General features: G+C 46.0%; 1 protein-coding gene across 2 annotated transcripts; it reads right to left on the bottom strand.

Annotated features, from left to right (window-relative positions):
• Window positions 1–2,228: 2,228 nt before the first annotated feature.
• LOC130404394 (cytochrome P450 1B1) lies at window positions 2,229–9,327 on the bottom strand. Of its 2 annotated transcripts, none has more exons than XM_056609099.1 (3): window positions 8,990–9,327; window positions 5,423–6,458; window positions 2,229–4,986 (listed from the first exon to the last, which is right to left on the bottom strand). In XM_056609099.1, the coding sequence occupies exons 2-3, from the start codon at window positions 6,448–6,450 to the stop codon at window positions 4,422–4,424; spliced, it is 1,593 nt and encodes a 530-aa protein (XP_056465074.1). In that variant the 5' UTR covers window positions 6,451–6,458; window positions 8,990–9,327; the 3' UTR covers window positions 2,229–4,421. The 2 variants fall into 2 exon arrangements, with proteins under 2 accessions (XP_056465074.1, XP_056465073.1); XM_056609098.1 differs by lacking the exon at window positions 8,990–9,327 and adding an exon at window positions 6,666–7,001.
• Between the last annotated feature and the right edge of the window lie 4,792 nt (window positions 9,328–14,119).

Here is a 14,119-nt window from a genome sequence, read left to right as displayed (position 1 = left end):
GTAACCCCCGACCCCTGGTGGTGTTTCTGTCGGTGTGCTTGGGGTACGTCGGCTGCAGCGCGGTCCGGAGACGACAACAAAGCCTTCCATTCAGCCGCCAGGGCAGCCATGCAGTTCACTCTACTGCTGCAGGGTGGGACGGCCACGGCCCCCCCCCGGCCCCCCCACTAGAACCAGGAGGACCGGCCACTCACGGGAGGGGAATGGTACACGCCAGTGATAATCAAATTATCCCACTGACTTTGATCCTCACTGAAACACTAATTGGGCCTTGTAGTTCCACTCTCCGTCCGTACACCGCGTGGTGTCAGAGACGTCTGTGTTGTCTTTTCCGTGCTGGCCAAAGGCCCCGGCTGAAGTTCATCGCCTTTGATCAAAACACTGCAATCCGTGTTGTGGATTAAGAAACAGGTTGGGTTTGTCCTATGTCTGTCCTACAAAACATAACTTAATCAATCTGCAATTGCTTTAATGTTTTTGAAGTAATTAACCCTGTATTTCCATTAGGCGACTCTGCCAGGAAGGATGTAGTCATATCTTTTTCATAGTAAGATATGAAGAATGGAATGCTTTCAAAATATAGCCATGGAAGTTGAAGTACATGTGCTAGAGTGCAACTTTCTATCCAGTCATTTTTGTTTGAAGGAAAAGCATTTAACTCAGTGGTCATGGATGGCACAGAAAAGCACAGAGCACATGGGACCGAATTTAATTGTTGTTAATTTATTTGTTTTACCACCCAGTCAATTACTTCAAATTTTGGTGAAAGCATTCCGATTATCTTTTCTTTTAAGTGACATGCATACAAATATAAAAATGGTTTTAAGGCAGCAAATATTTAAAGTGTTTATATGGGGTGTGTTTCAGGGGAGGAAAGGATTTAAAATAATATATAAAGAGGTATATTCATGGTTTTAACTTCAGGAAATTAAAATAATGAAAAAGGGACTGATTAAATGGGAAACCTGTATGTATTGTACATGTTTAATGTGTTAATTATATTTGTATCCCAAAGGAAACTATTTGCTCCTTGAGGCCAATGTTGTAAATGATACAATACATGGAGATTATTCTGGAATCAATGCACCATATAATATATAAATCTGCTAGGATGGTATATAATAAAATTATTGCAATCAGCAAACTATTTTGTTATTTTTCTTAGATTATCAGAAAAAGTGTGTTTGAGTGATGTCTGACAGGGTGAGCAATCTCTAAATTCATAACACCTATTAACACCTACCCAATGCACGAGTCCGTCGCACATTTAATATAAAAGAAACCTACAGAATAGATTGGTCATAATTTGGTCACAGCTTTCACGGTAGACTTCAGGAGTCGTCTCGGGCAGGGCCACGGCCCGGGTGTCGCGGCGCCCGTCCCGGCCTGCTGGGCGGAGGGCGTGCCTGCGGGTGCTCAGAAGCAGCTGGCCGTGACAGGAGAGACGCGTCTGTCTCCCCACCAGATGGCTGTCTGGTGACGGCTCTTATCTTTCATTCACCTGCACTTCAACGGCATATGGTCTCAAGATGAAACACATAAAAAGGTTTAAAAACCACCTCTCCTTCTTCAGACCTCTCATGTTAAGCACCACTTCTTCTGCCGCTCGTACGGTATACGGCATCAAAAGACTTGTATGCATGTATACATTTCCCTGGGTAGCTTGTGTTGAGTATAGACAACCGAATGCTTGGGTGAATTCGGTGTAATGGTTGCTACCCTCAGAGGCCTGTAATCCAAGAAGAGTAACCAGGCGATAAGGTCACGCAATAAGGCCTCCCCCCTTACTTATGGAGAAGGAGAACTCATTCTAGGAAAGAGCAATAGTATAGCTTCCTAGTATAGCTTCCTAGCTGTCAGTTTCCTTACACTGCTGTGGTCCTGTCCTTTAACCATTTCCTTTTTTTTTATTCGTCCGCAATACCAAATGCCATGCAATACAATGCCAAAATTAGAAACCTTCCTCATTGCTAGACGTCCGTTGTATGTGTTTTCATATACTATGCACAGAACAAACAAGTACACCATCCAGCAGAGTGGCAGTTGATAACGCACCGTTAAAGATCTACATCTGTCGGGTTGTCACCCACCGTGAGGTTGGCTGCCTATCTGAGCTCTGCGCGAGTCGGAACAGGATGTTCTGGGAGAGCGAGACAACGGAGCGCACGGGGGGGCCAAGGGGGGGGGGGGGGGTGGAGTCCCTCCTGAACACTTTCCTTTTGTTCCCCACCTGACCTGGCACGACTCTCGGAATAGACCACGCATCAGCTCCTACGCCACGGTCCACATGACGTGAAGCCCGGACTGTGCCGCACGTAAAGCATCAATTGAGGCTTTGATTTTTTTTCGTTTAGGCTGAAATACCGGCCGTGCTACTCGTGTCACGCCGCCGGTCGACAGGGTTGTGACAAAAAAACACGGACATTGCCTTTGATCCAATGACATCGATGGAATACATATTGTTAAAATGTCCTTTTATTGAGTGGAACTGCGCAATATCACAGCAAACAACTTCCTGTCTTAGTAGAACGGGATACATGCGTATAAACCAGGGATATACGGTGTGGTAAAACTGTTTGGATATACATTTTTGAGAAATTGCTGAGATCTACAGTAAAGGTGAACTGCAGTGTTATAAAGTATAGTTAAATTATAGTTAACAGTTTTATACAATATAGTTGAACTGCAGTAATATGCATGATAGTTAAACTGCAGTAGGCGTAATATGCAGCATATCTCAAGATATAAAGAGGACGGTATCGACTAGAAATTCAATAAAAAGTAATAATGCATGTTTAAAACATCAAATATATAATTTATGTTGCTACGTAATCATCTCTGATCTTTTGACATCTTAATTCATCAAACAAGCGTTTTTATTATCATTTCGAAAAGGATTATACAATAAACTGTTCAACAGTTGTATATCTTCGACACAGAAATAGAAACCGTTTAAATGCCCAAGTTAGACGTACATCTTCCCTTGAACTGTATCAGTGGAACCAGGCGAAAATAATTGCCGTCGTACTTCAGTACTCAGAGTATACATACAAGTATTTAGAGTAGAACTGTAATAAATTGTGTAAAACGTGGCAATCAGAGGAAGAGAACCGATCAACACGGAAACTGCTCCGGTTGAAGAACCGTGGCAAGCGTTTTACCATCTGAATGTTATTTTACTGCTTAAGGTCCAATCTTGTTTCCTTTATAATACTTGAACTCTCTACTCTAACTACTCTAACTACTAAATACTACTCTAACTCTAGCCCAACAACGGAATCAGTCGGACCACATCCGTCTGATCCCGGGTCCGAGTTCAACATTCGCTGGGCCAACAGACAGACTGGCACAGACAGGTCGTCATGGTCGTGTGTGTGGTGGTAATGGTATATGTAGGCCTACTGTCTTTGTGTGTGGGTTTGTCTGTTAGAAGCATCAGAAATGCAATTTGTACATACAACTTGTGTTTTCAGATCTTTGAGATGACTTATTTTCAGAAAGAGGGAATATCATTGGTTAATGAATGGATGTGCTTTTGCCCCAAAGAGTTTTGTTTACTGGCACGTTTATGAAGTAAACGTCCTTTCATTATTGAGCTTATGAACAGTGGAACATGAGCAAAGCTATCACGGGTAACAGTTACAGTAATAATAATACCTACATGACTAAATAACACTGATCTAACATAGATCTAATATTTATATTTTCATAGTTTTATACTGTTTACAAACCAAAGCAACATTCAACAAAAGAAAAGAATATTCAGTGTTCATAGTTAATAGCCTTTTCAATCCAAATCAGTGAGCTCTTAATCAACATTCATAAGGCCTTGTTCCTGAGAAACTTTGCACTGTTTATGTGAGATATATAGATGCCGTTTCTTGTACATCTTTTTTCATGTATTGTAGAAGCTCATTGGTTGTGTACAGTCTCCCACACACCACGACCCATAATCACCAGCCATAACCTTTGTCATATAACATGATTCAATATGACAGGTCCTCTACGATCTTGTGATTTCAAGGCATCTTGCAGGCTTAAGGTCTTCCATCTGTACTGAATGTTCAAAACATATTCTCTCTCTTAGCGATCATTTTCGTTTTTCGCTCCCATTGAACACAGAACAGAACTAAACAGCCTGCCGGGTAGCCTATCTATTGATGCCAATGAGATATAATATACAGGCTATAGTAGGATACGCTATGTCAAGCGTCAAGGACACAACATGTGCCCAGGGTGAAAAACTGCCTGAGTTTATAAATATATTTGATCCAAACCGAAGGCTCAGCAGCAGCTCTCGCTCTGTGGGTCGTCCTCTCCACCTCTCAGCCAATCACCAACCCAACTCCTCGCTCGGGGTTCAGTGTTTCTCCGTGTCCTCCGGAACGGGGCGTGGCCCGGGCTCCCACGAGCCTCGCCGCTCAGGGGCTGCAGAACTCGTCCAGCAGGCTCATGTCGTCCCTGAGCTCCACCTCGATGAAGAAGGGCAGCGGCTTCAGGGTCAGCCCGTAGCTGTAGTCCATCTGGGGGGGGTGGGCGGGGTCGGAGCGGATGTGGCACTGGTGGGCCAGCAGCGCGGTGAAGAGGAACAGCTGCATCTTGGACAGGTCCTCTCCGATGCAGCGGCGCTTCCCCAGGGAGAAGATCATCACGTTGGACACCAGGTCCTTGTTCAGGGACCCGTCCGGGCGCAGGAAGCGCGTCGGTTGGAAGGCGCCCGGCTCCGGCCAGACGGCCGGGTCGTGGTTTATGGACCACTGGTTGACGAACACCACCCGGTCCTTGGGCACGGAGTAGCCCATGATGACGGTGTCCGCCGTGGTGCTGTGCGGGATGGTCAGAGGCACGAAGCTGGTGTAGCGCATGACCTCGTAGACGAAGGCCATGACGTAGGACAGCCGGGGCTGGTCCTCGATGGAGGGCAGGGACTCGCGGTCCACCACCTTGTCCACCTCCTCCTGGAGACGCCGCTGCATCTCCGGAAACCTGCTCCACGACACAGAATCACGTTATATATAGCGTCTAATAATTATAGTTATCTTTATTATGTGTACATTTAATGTGCCAATGAAGGGTTCGGGTTAAGTTAACCCTTAAGTTATTTTAAGTTAAATCTGTGTACAAATTAATTCGTTGTTAAACACAATTGGACTATGTCCAACCTAATAGAAAATATATAATATTTCATTGTATATTGACAATAAAGAGTAATACATTTGAACGTGTTTGTCCAAGTATAGCTCTAACAATATATCATAAGGTGATGCGTTTACAGTCCACGGCACGCAACGTTGTTAACCAGAGGATTACACAGAGATGGGAAATGACGGTTGATTATAGCCAGTTTATGACTGGACCCGGCTTACCGACTATTATATAGGCTACTAATTAAACTGCAAAGTCTTATGAGCAAATATCTTACCTCACGAGAATTAAAATAATCCACGAAAGCGCAGTGGAGAGGGTGTCCTGGCTGGCTCCGAACACGTCCGCCACAGTGGGCGGCACGTGGTCCTGTTGGACCGAGACCCCCTTGGCGGGGTCTCTGATGTGGTCCATCGCCAGAATAAGTGCGTCCGTCATGTCTCTGATGGTGCTCGACTCGATTGTTTTCCTGTGTTCGGTGACCTTTTTGCCGATAAATATGTTGAACTCATAGTTGAGGGTCTTGAAGTCCTCAAATAATGACTTGATGGGGTTGGGGAAGTACTGCAGCCAGGGCATCACGTCCACCATGCTCCCGGCGCCCACCGTCTTGGTGAACTGGTCGTTGCGCCCAACCACCTGCTGGAACTCCGCGTCGTCGTACGAGTAGCGCTTCCCGAAGCACACGGCGCTCATGATGTTGGCCGTGGACACCACCAGGTACACCATGGGCTGGAAGTAGCGCTCCTCTCGCGTTTTGTCCAGAAACAGTCGCAGAAGTTCCTTCACCTCGCAGACGATGTGGTTTTGGAACTCGTGCTTGGTGTGCAAGTTCCCTGTGGACACCGACCTGACGGTGGCGTGTGCCACTTTGCGCTTCGATTTCCACAAATCGTTGATCGTGCCGAACGCCAAGCTTTCCCCGTTTGAGATGAACCGGAAAGAAGTGAAGTCCGGTCTCCCGGCAAAATCAGGAGCCTGCTTGACGAGCGCTTGTTTGATGGCGGCGCCGTTGAGCACCAAAACGGTCTGGTTGCCTAATTTGATCTGAAACACGTTTCCGTACTTCTTTGCCATTCGCATGAAATATATGTGAGGCGCGTTCCCCATCTGTGCGGCGTTCCCGATGATGGGCCAAGCGAAGGGTCCGGGCGGCTGCGCGCCGCTCCGTCGACCGGCTCCGCTCTGCAGCAGCGCACCGCTGCGCAGCCAACGCACGGCGTGCAGCGCGCTCAGGAAAGTAACAGCCACGACTAACAGACTCCGTGTCAGCGTGTGGTTCCAATCCAGCATTGCGAAGTCCATTCTCGGTTCTGAAATCATGGTGGAAATACAGAGATTATTATTAGTGGAAGTAATCAATACAATATATGTGCTTTTATTTTAATTAGGCCTATTTTAACATAAAACAGCCTGTAAAACAGCCTCTGCTATAAACGATGATGAAATTAAGTTATGTTTGCATTTTTTTTAAATAATGAATAGCAATTGGTCACCAGAACATCCCAACAAGTAAATACCTGGATTGCAGTTCTTATCCGATCGCGGTCAATGATCGAAGATCGTTCTCCCCCCCACCATTCTCCTCTCCTCTACATAGTGATCTGAAGACAGTGTGCTCTGTTTACAGCAGTAACTCAGCCGAGAGTTTAACCCATGCTATGAACAAGGAAAAACCTCGAAGCCGCTCGTTCGCTCCAAGCCTGCAAGCTCTGGCATCTCTATCGTTGCTTTGCCCTGTTTGCTTTGGAGGACCACAAACTTGTGTTTAAATACCTTATCCTGCCAACAGCGCAGCATCACGGCGCGTGTGCTGTGTGGTGTGAGAGAGGCTGGGAGTTTGTTTTAGAGAGGGTGTAAACCCATCTGCGCTCCCTCACCCCCCCCTCCCGCCTCCCCCCTCCCGTCTCTATACTCAGTCTTTCTTTATAGGCCTACTCTTCCTTTCGTTTTGTCAGTCAGTCTGGTTGCTCCTTTTCTCTCTCTCTCTCTCTCTCTCTCTCTCTCTCTCTCTCTCTCTCTCTCTCTCTCTCTCTCTCCACTCACAGACACAGACACAGACACAGACACGCTCACGCTGTGCGTGTCATTTAATTTTTTGAAATTCATTGCTTAGCCATATTTAATATAATCAAACTTGATAGAGCAAATTACAAAAATTGGCAAAATAATAAAAAAAATCCTGAGTTGCTGAATTGAATGGCCTTTGCTATAAATTAAAATTAAATTGTATAACTTAAGGCTTGCCGCCTTTCATCTCCTAATTTTTCATTACACCAAGATATCTAGAGGGAGAAATACCAGACGGCTTTTGTTCGAACATCTACATTCCAAAACAAGGCAAAACATGTTGTTTACGCATGCTGAAAACTTCAACAAATTGACGGTTTATTAATTCATTGTCGTTTTGTGTGTCTGCCAGCAATATTTTGTAGCCTTATACATTGCCATAAAATATACGTTTCAATATAGTGTCACACTTTTAACCCGACTGAGCAGGATTCATTGGTTTATTGATTACATTATTTTTGCCTCCGATTCAAATTTAAACATATAGGCCTATCCCAGATGCACATAGGCCCACATGGAGTATTAAAATAAATAAAGTAGTCCTACCCTATGTGAAGATTTTATTATATTGGCCTTTAGGGTTAGTAGTATACTGTGTACTATAACGCACAATTAGAGAGCGAGCGTTTCCCCATGTTTAGCGTGGACTGCGCTTTTTAATCACACCACCAGGAGGTGGCGATCCCTAGAATATAGCCCACATAAATTAAGACTAATTTAATAAATGAGCAACTTATCGTTTTATCAGGAGACTTTCACGTTTGTCAACATTCTAAACAGATGTGAGCAATATTCCATAAATCAATACCAAATTGTTTCTTGATGTCAGTGATACGTTTGTTCTTATTTGTCGATTTTAACACTATTTTGAAATAGCCAACTTAATGCGGGACGACTACGTTTATCTTTTGTTTTCCATTTGCAGTGATTCAGAAAAATGTGCAACAATCAGTACAAATCTATTTTAGGTTTTATTTAGTTGTTTTAGAGGCCAAGACCTAGGAATTAAATGTAGGCCTATTTATTCAATACCTGTATCTATTAATAACCGTTCGCTGTTTCAACTAGCCAAATGGCTAATGTTATAGCTATGATTGCGCTTCTTTTCCTCTATGTTGAGGATCCCTGTGTTTGGGCTCCCGGTGGCCAGGTTTCGGGTGTCGTGCTTCAGTACCACGGACAGCGCATGGCAGACACACGCACGCCAATCTTTTGGCCTGTGACCCAACCTAAGGGTTTTCTTATACGTTTTTTTAATCGTGTAGTGTACATTTGAATATAATTAGTCTTGTATATTTTAATTGTTCGATTGCTAGCCTTGATCGCAAATAACAACAACAATAGAAAAACAACAATAACAGTAAAATGTGGCATTATGATAAAACAGTTATAATAATATATAATAATATATGATATAAAAAGCTGGATATTTTAATTTATAAATCTTTTTCTTGGTGTGCTGTATTGGTCCTTGGCCTTTTACCAGTTCTTAAGGCCTTTTAGGCCTTTATCGCTTTCAGTTGTAAACATTGTGTAGGCTACTTCTCCGCTACTACTACTAATTTCATCAGGCCTGCACCACTGATTCAACAGGCCTACAACATACTTTGTAAGCGCCAATTTGAATGCAGTCTGTTATAAGGCTAAAATAACTGCTGATATTAGATTGTAAACCACACAACAACGTATCAAAATTAATTCCCAACTGCCCCACACTAGTCTCACTCAAAGTCCTAAAGTTACTTCTCAGTAACAATGGTAAGTATGAACTTACCTTATGTTGGGCTTCTGGGTAAAGCTCCTCCAACTAAGACAGAACGCACTGGTTTAATGCGGGGACATTTGAATATTACGACCGTGTGGTCCAAGAGACGCCCCTGACCCGCTGGACTCTGTTCCCCCACCTCCATTGGCCAATGAGTTTGTGGTTCGCAGCCAGCCATTGGTCCATTGAGCTGCCCGTTCTGCCCCTTTGACTCGTGTTGGCGAATCACAGCTCATCCCGGACTTGTGATTGGCCTGCCAAACAGCCATGTTTCACGTGAGACACTGGAAGTCTGTGTTGTGAGAGGGAGAACTGTGTCTTCATCCCTGCTTGTGGACGGAGCTCCAACCTTATGCCTCTCAGCCCTACTCAGCCTCTCGTTCTCGTCATTCACCCTGTGCCTCTTCTCTCTCTCTCTCTCTCTCTCTCTCTCTCTCTCTCTCTCTCTCTCTCTCTCTCACTCCACCTCTCTCTCTCTGTCTCTCTCTTTCTCTCTCGCCCTCCCTCTCTATCTCTCTCGCCCTCCCTCTCTCTATCTCTCTATCCTTTCTTCTTCTTTTTTATGCATTTTATTTTTCTCACTTGGTGTGTGTGTGTGTGTGTGTGCGTGCGCTCATCAGATTATCACACAAAAACATCAAAATAAACACCTGTTTCCTGGTACACCTGTCCCTACCCCCCTTTCACTTTAGGATGCCGCAGGAGACGAGGAATTCACTGATATAACGTTGAACATTTGGGTGCATATCTAGAATGGCTATCTAGAGATAACTAGAATAGAAAACTCAGGCCTATCAGACCAGTTTGAAAACAAGCACTCACACGAGCGCTACCCTGAACCAATAACATTTATATAACATATTTATCACTTTTAAAATGTCTATCTTAATTCTTGTACATTCTCAAGATTTCTTCCTTTGATACTGTAATGGTGAATACGGGCTTTGCAGATACAATTGAATTGAATTGTAGTTATACAATATAAACTATAATATATCATCTTATAATAGTTAACATTTCAAATGTCCAATATTCTGTGATGTAATTATGGAAATCATGACAAAAGTCAACCAATGTAAGTCTTTGAACAGAAAGATCTAAGCGTGCCTGTTCTCTGGCTTTTCAGTTAATTCCTGGAAGGTCCTCCCCCCTCTTCTTACCCTTACCACACACACACACACACACACACACACACACACACACACACACACACACACACACACACACACACACAGACACACAGACACACCTCTAGACCTACAATAAGTTCGCCCCATGAGGGAAGTTTCAACCATCGTTCTCTTCCTCCCCCTTTGTTGTGACTGACAGCTCAATTGCTCATTGCTCATTGCGTGTGAGGAGAGAGAGAGCGAGAGAGAGATGGAGAGAGAGAGAGAAAGAGAGGTGTGTCACGGGTAACAAGAACATATCCGTTGTTCGCCCGACACTCACTTGATTGTGATTTTGCACACCTGTTTACATTGCGTGTGTCACACACAAACACACAGACACACAGACGCACACACACTCATACACTCACGCACACGTACACAAACACATAGACAAACAGAGCCAGCATAGTTGAATGCTGGCAGCCTTGTCACGCGGGGAAGTTGCATGTCATTGGTAAACAAGAATAAAAGTCATGACTTTGATTTACGGTACTGAAATGAGCTTGGAGCGTGCTAAGAGAGGGCTTGGGAGAGGTGTGTGCCTTTGTGTCTTTTGAGTGTACTGCACTTCAACAGAGGCTTATCTTACCCCGTTAAACCCTGCACTGTGAACCTGCACAGGGAGGGGGGGCGCCGGCAGGGGCTGCCCCAGGCTTTCGGCTCGGAAGGCTCACAGTAGTCACGCACATGTGCTTCATCGAGGCGGTGAATCTGAAGGCAGAGCCGCAGATCCCGTCAGCACACTGTTATGCAAGGGAAGGTTCCCTGGGCTCTGGTGGTCTGGGGGGGAAGTAGATCCAGAGGTGTGTTGAATATATAAAGCAAATGATATTGGAGTATCCCCTAGGTGTGTACATGTATGCCCTTATGGCATGACATTGTGATCACTGTGTGATTTTTTTATTTCATTTTATTTTATTTTATGTATGTATGTGTTGCTGGACACTTTATGCATTTTTATTTTATTTTTGCATCTTTCTATATTCCATGGGCTGCTGTAACAGGTGAATTTCTCATGTATGGGATGAAATAAAGTTTCATCAAATAAAGAATCTATCTATCTATCTATCTATCTATCTATCTATCTATCTGTCTGTCTGTCTGTCTGTCTGTCTGTCTGTCTGTCTGTCTGTCTGTCTGTCTGTCTGTCTGTCTGTCTGTCTGTCTGTCTGTCTGTCTGTCTGTCTGTCTGTCTGTCTGTCTGTCTGTCTGTCTGTCTGTCTGTCTGTCTGTCTGTCTGTCTGTCTGTCTGTCTGTCTGTCTGTCTGTCTGTCTGTCTGTCTGTCTGTCTGTCTGTCCGTCTATATAGTACCTCTAATGTGAAAGTCATGAGGTATTGATGTCCTACTTGGATATTATTATTAAGTTATATTTCTATCTTTGAATACATTTTTGAATTCATGTATAGGCTATTTATGCAAGACTGTTAATTGATTTCTTCGACTGCGGTTGCATCGCGATAAATTACATTCATTGTTGGTTTCTGATCTTTTTAAAATGCAAAGCAGTGAGAACACTGCACTTCACTCGACTGGCAAGATAAACTTGAGTGGTGAGTTGTGCACAAACAGAATCAAGCACGCATGTGTGTGTTCACTCAGAGAAAGACATACACTAACAGACACACACACACACACACAAACACACACACTTAGACTCACAAACAAACAAATACATACACACACACACACACTCACACACACACACACACACACACACACACACACACACACACACACACACACAGTCTAACCAATTGGGAGCCAGCGTTGCATGGCTGCCCGTCACAGTCCCACAGTCCCACAAAAACACCCCCACCCACCAAACAGACCCGCACGCACGCACACGCACACGCACACACACACACACACACACACACACACACACACACACACACACACACACACACACACACACACACACACACCATCACCGGACTTCCACAACCCCCACTTCACAAAAAAAGAATCCCGAGGACCGGTTGGTTTTTTGTGTTTTTGTGTTTTTGTCCTTCTTTTACCCAAACTGAACAAAACCCCCTCGTTCCGGCCGAGACCAGGGAGCGATGCTAATGAGTGGCTCCACGTATCCTAATGACCTCGCAGGGGGAACCGGCCGCTCGCCACCTTGGGCCCCGCGCTCTCTCTCTCTCTCTCTGCGGCCCCGGGCTCGGGGGCCCCGGTGGGAGCGCAGGGCAGCCGCCCGTGAAGGCGTCTCTCCGTCCCTCTCGCCGTCTCACTAAAAGGGCATTTTCCCCCCTGAATTGAGAATCGGCGCCATTCTTGTTTGAAAAATGCTTATTATCGGAGGACAAGCCTTTGACGGAGCTCCGCCGGGCGCGTTTGACCTGCAGGCGGTCGGCGGTACGGCCCTGGGAACCCGGGGGGAGTCCCGCCCGCATGACTGCGCTTCAGAGTCGAACCCACGCCAAGCAGCCCTTTTAAAAACAGGCCCTTCCCTTCCATGGCCGTCCAAACGGTTGGCCGGCGGTCATTGTTGTCGACGGCCCTAATTAAAAAGGCTTGAATGAGACGGGGCGGGCCGCGACGCTGGGAGCGGAGACGCCAGCGCTCTGACGACGGGCGTGAATCACCAACCTCGGGGAGGGTGTATCTGGATGTGTGGCGTGAATGCGAAGGCTGTTCGAAAGTATGACCAGCGGTATGCGACGTCTCTTGCAACAACATGCAACAAGTAGGAAGAACGAGGTCCCTGTGCACAGCCTATGGGTCCTCACGGGCTGGTGGTGTGCAGCCAACAATAGTATAAAGCCAAAGAAAAAGGGTCAAATCACTGCGCACTGGGAAGCTGATTTCTTTATGCAAATGACGCGTTTCGCTGTTGCTCCTTCAGGTTCAATCTTCAACTTCACATGACACCGACAGGTGGAATAGATGATTACAGGGACACATGACCTTACCAATTTCTGTAAGATACCACCAAATTGTGTGCGGTGATTTTACACTTTTTTTGGCTTCATAACATTTAACAAGTATTTTGGTAACATTTACTATTTCCCTCAATTATCTTCCGTCTTTTTCTGCGAGTGATTATGTGAACAGGGTAGCAATGTCCCCCAAACCAAACAATTAGCAAAGAATGGCTAAGCCCCGGATTGTGCTTGTGTTGCTAATGAAGGGGTTGTTTCCTGGAGGAAATCGTGGCCTGGATGTGGCCCCCCGAGTCCTGACGTCATCTGACGCGAATCCTTCCTGTTTTTCAAACCGAAGTCAGACATCTCTGTGGGTTTGTGTTTATGCACAGGCTGCCCTACTTGTGACCGGTCGGAAAGAAGTGTTTTCCTCCGCCGCTGAACCGATGTCGACCTACATGTGACGGGTAAAACCGAACCCGAGGACTTCTCCCAGCCCTGTGTGTGTGTGTGTGTGTGTGTGTGTGTGTGTGTGTGTGTGTGTGTGTGTGTGTGTGTGTGTGTGTGTGTGTGTGTGTGTGTGTGTGTGTGTGTGTGTGTGTGTAAGGACACTTGCAGTTAGAAGTCACTGGAGCCGAACCTGCGCCCCACCCCCGCCCGGCCTCCCCCCTTGTGTTTATCTGTCCCCTCCTGTGAGAGGTCAAAGGTGAGACGTCTCCCAGAGGGGAAGCTTACTCTCTGCGCGCGTCCCTCCCTCCCTCCCGAAGCGCCTGTGTCTGGTGTGTTCCTAAGCAGGTGGCGATCACAGACGGTCCCGGGCGAAGACGCTCCCGCCGGTCCCGCCGCGGCGGCGGCGATCGGAGTCACGCGAGGCGCGGCATTCCATGCCGCTAGTCTCCAGCGCTCCTGACAGAACGGCATTCCAGGAAGTGCCAAGGGGAGCCGGCAGTGATCCGCAGCCGTGATGAGTTGTAATGAGTCCAAGGTGAACCCCCCCGCCGCGCCCCCCCGCCCTATCTCGCTGAGTGTAAACCTGTCCGTCTCCACCCTCACTTTCGCACACTCACATTCCAATCACGAAGGGACATGGTATCC

The sequence above is a fragment of the Gadus chalcogrammus genome, chromosome 15, assembly GCF_026213295.1.
Source record: "Gadus chalcogrammus isolate NIFS_2021 chromosome 15, NIFS_Gcha_1.0, whole genome shotgun sequence".
NCBI classification, from domain to species: Eukaryota; Metazoa; Chordata; class Actinopteri; order Gadiformes; family Gadidae; genus Gadus; species Gadus chalcogrammus.
The sequence above is the reverse complement of the archived record's forward strand: the minus strand, read 5'-3'. Positions and strand labels throughout refer to the sequence as shown.

Coding starts and splice junctions, on each gene's coding strand:
- LOC130404394 (XM_056609099.1), bottom strand. CDS start 6,450: ATGGACTTCGCAATGCTGGATTGGAACCACACGCTGACACGGAGTCTG. Junction 4,987..5,422: donor ATTATTTTAATTCTCGTGAG/GTAAGATATTTG, acceptor GTCGTGGAGCAG/GTTTCCGGAGATGCAGCGGC.